General features: G+C 44.5%; 1 protein-coding gene across 1 annotated transcript in view; it reads right to left on the bottom strand.

The window, feature by feature from the left end:
• SCUBE2 (signal peptide, CUB domain and EGF like domain containing 2) overlaps nt 1-10,101 on the bottom strand; it is a 71,823-nt gene that overhangs the window by 53,969 nt on the left and 7,753 nt on the right. The window contains exon 3 of the mRNA XM_006089689.3: nt 4,274-4,399. Coding sequence (XP_006089751.1) covers nt 4,274-4,399 — 126 coding nt within the window. The remainder of the gene's footprint in view (nt 1-4,273; nt 4,400-10,101) is intronic.

The raw sequence follows: 10,101 nt of genomic DNA, 5'->3' as shown, positions 1-10,101 counted from the left end.
TTACTCTCATATGCTTATGTTCTACTCTCTTCTTTACTCAGTTTTTCATGTGTCTATTTCGTCTGTTAAGGATACTATACTAATACAAGCTCTGCTCTTACTTATGATAATTCTTTATTCACTTAAGTGTTTATTTTAGTCTAAGCCTGTGTTTTTCATTTTTGAGGGGAGGTTATTTGATCTAATCTAATAATACTCCATGATTTTTCCTTTGCCCCTCGTGTGTCACCCCTCCACCCGGGGAAGGTCCGCAGGTGGTGGGAAACCTATGCCTGGTGTTGCAAAGACGGCACATTTGCTTGTGATGGCCTGATACAGGGGAATGTACATGAGACAGGAGTGTGGGAAGGGAGAGAGGGAGCCGAAAGGGAGCCGGAGGTGGAATGTGGGAGAACACCGGGGCAGAAGGAGGTAGAGGAGACAGCAGGAGCCCGGATGGGACCATCAGAAATGCAGGGAGGGGGATGCCTCCCCCAGTGCCGCCCCTCAGGGTGGGGAGAGCGGACTTTCCTCCCACTGAGTCACATGCACATAGCTTCATCTATATACTTACCGAATTGCATTCTCAAAATCTTTTTTTTTTCAATTTGTACCTTTTGACCCCTCAAAATCTTTTACTTATTTATCTCCACCAGATGGCAAACTCCTTAAGGACCAAGATTTGTGTCTTATTAGCACAGCCTGCAACCTGCAGCGGCACCCGGGCTGCCAGTGCATGAACAGCCAGCAGGCGAGCACAGCACCACCAGAGCCGAAGGGAAGGAAACTTCCAGAGACGCCTCGGACATGGCAGAGGCTCAGGGAGAAGGCTGATCTGAAAGCCGTTTCTCCCCCTCCCGCCCCCGCAGCCTGATTTCCCACGTGCCTATCACTAGCTCCTGGGCACATTCGTCACAAGAAAATTCACATTTAAATATCTGTTATCTGGTTTCAAGCTTCAGATCTTACCGTCATCGGTCTTCCCACACCGAGCAGATGCCTTTCTAAACTGATGGGCCGCGAGCCATCCCCTAAAGCCTAACAAACTTGCCCTCCTTTGTGCCAAAGGGCGAAGGGAGCACATTCCTGAGGATGAGCCACGCTGGAACACACCTGGCCTCGGTGTTCCTCAGCGAGGACTCACGGGGAGCCGGAGAGATCTGCTAACCTGAACCCCAAATCCTGCATTACTGTTGGGGAAAGGTGTGCTCTCCGCGGAGCTGCCACACCCCAGCCCAGGTTTAACCCACTATTCCTTTTCGCCAAAGCAATTAGAGACGTGTCATTAAGTGAGGTGAGGCGCTCTGATTGACTTAATACAGAGTGTGTGTGTGTGTGTTCACAGGCACACGTGTGTATCACTAGGTTGTGAGTCTCTCCAGACGGTAGAACAGGGTTTTACAACCCGGGCTGCATGTTAGGACCCTGAGGCCTGAATCTACCTCCTGAGACACTAATAGAAGTAGTCTTGGGTGAGACCTAGGCCATGGTGTTGTTTTAGTTAGTTATCCTCACCTGAGGACGCATTTCTATTGATTTTAGAGGGAGGAAGGGAAAGGGGGGAAGGAGGGAGAGAGGGAGAGGGAAGGAGAGAAAGAAAGAGAAGAGAGAAACATCTATTAATAGCCTCCCGCATGCACGCCCACCGGGGATTTTGTGCCCTGACCAGTACTTGAACCCACCACCTTTTGGTGTTGGGTCGACACTCCAACCAGCTGAGCCACACCGGCCACAGTGGCCATGGTGTTGCTTTAAAGCTTCCCAAGTGATTCCAACGTGCAGCCAGAGTGGAGAACCACTGCTACAAAACCCAAGAGCTCTGCCCTGCTTCCAGACGCTCAGCAAATAGAGACTGCCTTCGGGCGGGGTGAGCGGCGCGGAAGGGCTGCGTTTCATTTTTCAGGCTCACAGGCAATTCAGATCTTGGAGGACTCTGGGGTGAGTGCCAGAGCTAAGTGGTGTTTGTACTTTGTAGATTCTGGCTAATACGCCTGTGGCTAAGGTGTGGTTAGGGGGGCCAGGAGAGGTGAGGGGGCCAGGAGAGGTGAGGGCTCACCCCACAGAGCACGGGAAACGGCCACTCCTGAAAAGTCCTGACTCTGAGCTTGTTCCTGGTCACAGAGTGCCTCAGCCCCTTCCAGGTGAGCTGGCAGAGAGGTCTGTGTGTGCTGTCCTGCCCTTCTCAGTGAACCATTTTGTTTTCTCACGCTTTCCTTTTAAAGCAGTGGTTCTCAACCTTGGCTGCACATTAGAATCACCTGGGAATCTTTTTTTAAAATCCTGATTTCTGGGCCCCATCCTCCGGAAATTCTGTTTCTTTGTTATGGGGTGGGGCCACAACATTAGTAACAAAGAAACAGAATTTCCGGAAGATGAGGCCCAGAAATCAGGATTTTAAAAAGATTCCCAGGTGATTCTAATGTGCAGCCAAGGTTGAGAACCACTGTTTTAAAGAATCCCTAGCCTGTTCAGGTAGGGTCAATGGATGCTCAGGATCTTTCTTCAAAGCAGATCCTTGCTACAAAGCCCTCAGAGAGACCCCCCCAGGCCGGGAAATGGAGATAGTCTGCTGAAATATCTTGTATTAGCGGCCAGGCCAGGAAGGACTCCAGGCCTCAGGATTTCTGAGCCAGCCTGTGCTCAGAACCACCCCACCCAACCCTGACCCAGGTCCTAACTCCTGGATGGTTTGGCATCTTAGGAAGCTCATTCAACCAGGCTGTGTGTTTGAGCATAACTCTGATGACTGGGTCTGCTATCAGATCCAAATCCTCAAAATGCCACTGTTGGCAAATCAAAGGGAAATGCGAGATTTCCCCCAGAAAATGGTACCAACAAAACAAAAATCAACAACCAAAAAAATAAAACTACACAAACACACTGTATGCTTCCCAACAAATATACACTGAAAGTGATGTCCCTTTTTTTGAGTTTTTCATTGAGTTCAGTATGTTGCTGCTCTCAGGATTGTCTCTCTGATGTGGTACCGATGGCCTAGAAAATCTGAAAAGGACTCAGTGATCCTCCAGCCCTCCATCAAGCCAGTGGACTGACCCAAAGCCTGACCTCCTATACAGGGAACAGGCAGGATGAGGCTCCAGGTGACACTGAAGTGGATAAAGGTCATATGACATGTGAGTCCCAAAGGAAAAATGCTCCACACAAAATACAAGTGCTGCCCGTACTTATCTGTGATTTCTGTGCTGATCTCAAAGCATTTGATCAGGTGGCTATTCCCACTGCACCGTCAGGGAGCGTCTGAACAGCTGTCCCCACAGGGTCAGGGCCTTGATCAACCAAGTGGACATCAGTGGGTCAGCCACATGCAGGGTCACCAGTGTCAAAGGAACCCGATGCCAGCTGTCTCCCATCGTGTGTTCCCACACAACTGATAACAGCAGCCTTCGAATGCAAACAGACCAAAATACCTGCCTGCCAGGTGTACTGCATCCTCTGCGGCTGTCTATCACACAACCCTATCTAACTGCTTGCTAGTTCTAAGTTCTGTTTCATTCCTGGCATAAGAAACCAATGTAAACACCACTTTTAGTCCCTAACTCAGGAACTGAAACTCCAACAGATGTTTCTGTTTAGTGGAATACTAGGAGGATGTTGATGGAAGGTTTCTGTTTGAATTTCTCTCTATTTCAAGAAAAAAGAGGGAGGGTCCACCTGGATGAGATTCAAGCATACACTCAGATTCTTCAGGACAAGTAGTTTTACCTAATTCTAGAATAGAGACACCTACAGCAGCAAAGAGATATAAGGGTAGAAGTCAAGACCCTTTTAACACAAAATCAAAGAGTTTAAAGGTGATAAGTCAATGCTAAAAAGTCAGTAAGTAGTAATGATGACACCTGCCCATCTCCTTGGACTAATGGAGGATTTATATTATGAATGATCACGATGAAAACTAAAACATGCTCAGCCGGCGTGGCTCAGTAGTTGCGCGTCGACCAGTGACCCAGGAGGTCATGGTTCGATTCTCGGTCAGTTGTGGGCTGGATCCCCAGAGAGGGGTGTGCAGGAGGCAGTCGATCAATGATGTTCTCTCATCATTGATGTTTCTATATCTCTCTCCCTCTCCCTTCCTTTCTGAAATCAATAAAAATATATATTTTTTAAAAACTAAAACATTTTACTTGGTTTTCTATCAGAGTCTGATTTCTAGGGGGCCAGAAAACACAAGTCTCTGATCCCCTTTTTGTTTTAATGAGTATTTCATCAAAGGAAAACCCAGGATGGGGGTGCCGGAGGGTAAAGGAGAATTGCCGTTCCCAACCGTTGTGCTTACCAAGACAATTATGACCATCATGAGCCAACATGAAGCCATCAAAACAAGTGCAGCGGTAATTGCCTGGAATATTCAGACAGTCATGGACACAGCCTCCTTTGAGTTCGTTTTCACACTCATCGATGTCTGAGGAATAAAAGAGAAGTAAACAAGTCAGATGCTATTTCTTTAGAAATATACATTTATCTTTAAACCAGCCACCCCACTTCTAGGAATCTCCCCTGAAGATACATCTCCACCAACAGGAAAATAAATATGCAAACAATTATTCACGGCAGCATTTGTAATTACAAAATATTAAAACAACTTAAATGCCCGTCCAGAGAAGAGTAGTTGAAGAATGATGGTACATTTACTCAACGAAGTTCTATGCAGCTGTTAAAAAAACAATGGTAAAGATCTCTATGAACTGATTTGGCGTGGTTTCTAGGATATACTATTAAGTAAAAGAAAAATTCAAAGGAGTCTCTGTAGTATGTTATCTTTGTGTAAAAATATAAGGGAATGCAAAAGAACACACACAAGAAATTCTAACATGCTTTTTTGTTGAAATTGATAAGCTTATCCAAAATTTATATGGAAATGCAAAAGAAGAACCAAAATAGCTCTAGTCGGTTTGGCTCAGTGGATAGAGCGTTGGCCTGCAGACCAAAGGATCCTGGGTTGGATTCCGGTCAAGGGCACCACCTTGGTTGCAGGCTCCTCCCTGGCCAGGCCCTGGTCAGGGCTCGGGCAAGAGGCAACCAATCCATGTGTTTCTCTTACATTGATGTTTCTCTCTATCTTTCCCTCTCTCTTCCACTCTCCCTAAAAATCATTGGAAAAATATCCTCGGGTGAGGATTATCAACAATAGCAACAAAAAAGAAACAAAACAATTTTGAAAAAGGAAAGTAGTTTGGGGGACTTTCACTTACTATATAGCTATAGTTATCAAGACAGTGTGTGGTATGGGCATAAAGACAGACATAGAGGTCAATGAAACAGAATTGAGATCCAGAAATAAACCCTTATATTTATGGTCATTTAATTTCAGACAAAAGTACTAAGGCAATTTGTCAGAAGAAGTGATAGTCTTTTCAACAAATGGTGCTGAGACAATTGGATATCCATATGCAAAAAGATAAATTTAGGCCTTATCTAACACTATATGCAAAAATCAAACTCAAAATGGATCAGAAACCTAAATGTAAGAGCTTAAACAATAAAGCTTTTAAGAGAAAATATAGAGCTTTTATGAGAAAATCTTTGAGACCTTGAGATAGTTAAAGATTTCTTAGATAGAACACCAAATACAAAATTCATAAATTTTAAAATTTGTAAATTGGGCTTTCGTAAAACTAAAGACTTTTGCATTTCAAAAGACACCATTAAAAAATGAAGACAGGCTACAGATTGGTAGAAAAGACTTGTAAATCACATGTCTTATAAGGACTTACAAAGAACTCTTATGACTCAATAATAAAAAAAACAAAATAACTCCATTTCAGAATAGGCAAAAGATTTAAACAGACATTTTACCATAGAAGATATGTGAATGACTAATAAGCACATGAAAAGTTGCTCAACATTGTTAATTATTAGGGTATTCGACTTAAAACCAAAATGAGATACCATTTCACACTCACTAGAATAGTTATAATAAAAAGACAGGCAAAGACAAATATTGGAAGGGATATGAAGAAATGGGAACCCTCATACATTGCTGATGATAATATAAGATGGCACAGCCACTTTGGAAAACAATTTGGAAGTTCCTTAAAATTTTTAACATAAATTTTCTGCAAAACCCAAAAATTCTACTCCTGTATATGTTTGTGTGTGTGTGTGTGTGTATGATAAATGTAAAATCATGTCCACACAATGACTTGCAGGTGAATATTCATGGCAACATTATAATAATAGCAAAAAGTAGAAGCAACCCAAATGTCTATCAACTGGTGAATGCATATTCATACATATTCATGCATATCTATACAATGGAATACTGCTCAACAATTAAAAGGAATGAAAAGCCAATAAAGGCTACAACATAGATGAACCTCAAAAGCATTATGCTATGTGAAAGAAGACAAACTCAAAAGACCACATGGTGCACGAATTCGTGCACCAGTGGGGTGCACGAATTCTTGCACCAGTGGGGGAGCAGAAACTGACTCTCCAACATCCCCCAAGGGGTCCTGGATTTCGAGAGGGCACAGGCCAGGCTGAGGGACCCCACCGGTGCATGATTGGGGCCAGGGAGTGATGCAGGAGGTTGGCCAGCCGGGGAGGGACCGTGGGAGGGCTCCAGGGCGTGTCCAGCCTGTCTCGCTCAGTCCCAATCATCTGGACCCCAGCAGCAAGCTAACCTACTGGTCAGAACGTCTGCCCCCTGGTGGTCAGTGCATGTCATAGTGACTGGTCAACCAGTTGACTGTCTGCCCCCTGGTGGTCAGTGCATATCATAGCGAGCGGTTGAGTAGCCTTAGCATATCATTAGCATAGTACGCTTTGATTGGTTGAACGGCCAACCAGATGATCAGACACTTAGCATATTAGGCTTTTATTACATAGGATGTCCAGAAAAGGCAACTTTATAGAGACAGAAAATAGTGGTTGCCTGGAGTTGGAGGTGGGAACAAGGAGCTGGGCATATGGGCATGAGAGACCTGATTGAGATGAGAAAATGTCTGAAAACTATTATATATAATGGTTGCATAACTCAGCTAATTTACCCAAAATCATTAATTTGTAAACTTACTTAGAATTGGTGGATTTCATGGTATGTAAATTATAGTAAGAAAGTAGTTAAAAATAAAATACAGATTTGTGTAAAAGAAATATAGGAAGGCTAAACCAGAAACTACAGAGATGGTGACCCACAGTCTGTGGGAAAAGGGGTGGAGTGAAGGAGGAATGGGAACAGAGTAACAGCAATAGGAGGAGGGAGTAACTCTTCTCTGAATCTTTGTATAGCTTTTACTCTCAGAACCATAGTGATGTTTTACATATTACCCAAGAAGCAGGGGTGAGGGTGACGTGAGGGATAAAAAATGGAATACAAATAGGGGGGAAGAAATGAATATACTGTATTATAAATGAACTAGAGGCCCAGTGCACGATTAAATCGTGTGTGTGTAGGGTCCCCTAGGCCTACCCTGCCATCAGGGCCACGTCTGCCGCCCCACGACACCTTGCACGCTCTGCGGATGCTGCCAGCACCCCACGACTCTCCACCAACACCCCACAATGCTCCTTGGATGCTGCCAGTGCCCCACAACACTCCGGGGACACTGCCGGCACCCCGCGACGCTCCACGGACGTTGTCAGTGCCCTGCGATGCTCCGCCAACGCTACCAGTCCCCCGGGGGTGGGGGTGGGGGAGGGCCTGAGAGGTGCTCCATGCACCTCCTGGTGACCAGTCGTTTGGTCGTTAAGGCGTTAGGGCATTATGGCCACAGGCCTTTTATAATATAGATAATAGAACCACACTGAAGAGAATGGGGAAGAAAAGCACTAGCCTAAGTAACTTTGAAAAACAATTATCTTGATTGGCTGATTAAGGTTAAAAACAAAAACAGCTGTATAGCCCTAACCGGTTTGGCTCAGTGGATAGAGCGTCGGCCTGTGGACTGAAGGGTCCCAGGTTCGATTCTGGTCAAGGGCATGTACCTTGGTTGCGGGCACATCCCCAGTGGGGAGTGTGCAGGAGGCACCTGATCGATGTTTCTCTCTCATCGATGCTTCTAACTCTCTATCCCTCTCCCTTCCTCTCTATAAAAAATCAAGAATATATATATTTTTTTAAAAAGTAAAAAAACAAAAACAAAAAAAAGCTGTATAAAAAACTGTCCTCTAATTACTAAACCTGTTTTACTCAAAGGGTTATAGATTGGCAATTCTTTAAATACTTAATTTGTATACTAGAATTGAACAAACTAGGATTGGTAAATATATTTTAGATAATAAGAGCCAAGTTTCTCACCGTTGGAGAAAAAAGTTATGAATAAGCAAAAAAGGAGGTTAGAATAAATCTTGTAGTATTGCTTTGGAATCCAAAGTATCAGTGTAACTCACTGTTACACACACACACACACACACACAAACACACACACACAAAAGAGATAGATATAAAACATTAATAGTCTGGCTGGTGTTGCTTAGTGGTTGAGTGTCAACCCATGAACCAGGAGGTCACGGTTCAATTCCTGGTCAGGGTACATGCCCGGGTTGTAGGCTTGAAGCCAATTAATGCTTATCTCTCATCATTGATGTTTCTCTCTCTCTCTCTCTCTCTCTCTCTCTCTCTCTCTCTCTCCCTTCTGCTCTCTGAAATCAATAAAAACATGTCTTTAAAAAAATTAATAGAGATGTGTGTATGTGTGGACTAATAAACATACATATATTTTCTAGCTCTGTCCACTGAGAAGACCCAGGCGTAATCACCCCAGTAACAATGAAAACAGCAAACATCCAGATCTTGGTTTCTATACACCATTTTTCAATAAAAGGAATCAGGGCACCTAGGAGAAGTGGTTGATTCCAGGGCTGGGGTGGGGGGAAATAGAAGATAAGTTTGGAGCATTTTGAAGTGTCAGAAAATTAGGAATTTCTCATAAAATGATGGGGGCATGTAAAAAGGACACAGGAGACAATGTGCTGGAGCTCCTAATGGCTAAAGCTGAAACAATTAGAGCCAAAAATAAGTAACAAAACATATCTATATATATAAAAGTCTAAGCGACCGAACAACTGGTCAACCGGTCAACCGGTTGCTATGACGCTCACTGACCACCAGGGGGCAGACACTCAATGCAGGAGTCACCCCCTGGTGGTCAGTGTATTCCCACAGCCAACCTCCCGTGGCCAGCCAGCCTCCTGCGGTCCCTCCCCCCAGTGGCTGGCCAACCTCCCGTAGCCCCTCCCCCAGGCCGGCTGCCCACCCACCCCCATCGGCCCCGATCACCGGCCAGGCCGAGGGACCCCACCCGTGCATGAATTCGTGCACAGGGCCTCTAGTAACTAAATAAATACCCACGAGTACATACTGGCATAAATACATAAACATAGAAATCAATGCATAAATGAATAGTAGAGAAGGAATCTTCCTTATAGAGGAATACCAATGTAATAGGTGTATAAGGAACAATGGAAATACAAAATTACCAAGAGGCACACATCACAATAATAATTGTTGCAGGCAAGGTCCACAGTTGGATGCTAAAATCCATGGGCAACGATTTGAGAAGAAACAGAATATTAGCGTAGGCTGAAAGTAATAGGCCCAAGACATGTGTCTATTAAAAGAAAAAATACTAAGTTTGCAGTGGAGAAACCCAGAATATACCATCTTCATCAGGTGATCAGTGGTTGCCATTGCGAGCCCCCCATGTGATGCACAGCAGCACTTCCGCAGCAGCCTTGTCGAAGTTTCGCTGTGGTATTACTACAAATGCATAACCACATTCTTATCGTGAGAAACACAGAAACTGCAGAGATGGTGAGCCACAGTGTGTGGGGAAAGGGGTGGAGTGAAGGAGGAATGGGAACAGGGCAATAGGAATAGGAGGAGGGAGTAACTCCTATCTTTTCAATTCCTGCCATATCAATGCTTATCATGAGGAAATATAAGGCAAACAAAAGAACTGAACTGTACTCATCAGGTGTCCGTGACAGGAAAGATCAGGAAAGTCTGAGGGACTGTTATAGGCTGGAGGAGACAGAGAGACCACAGATAAATGTCATGTGGGACTTTGAGCTGGATCCTGGGGCGGGGGTGGGAGGGGTCAGGGGAGAAGAACGTTTAAAGAAAAAGGTGGAATGTGAATAAGGTCTACAGTTTAGTTA

This window comes from Myotis lucifugus, unplaced genomic scaffold (genome assembly GCF_000147115.1).
Source record: "Myotis lucifugus unplaced genomic scaffold, Myoluc2.0 scaffold_61, whole genome shotgun sequence".
NCBI lineage: Eukaryota > Metazoa > Chordata > Mammalia > Chiroptera > Vespertilionidae > Myotis > Myotis lucifugus.
Note: the sequence above shows the minus strand (reverse complement) of the source record. Positions and strands in the feature narration are given on the sequence as shown.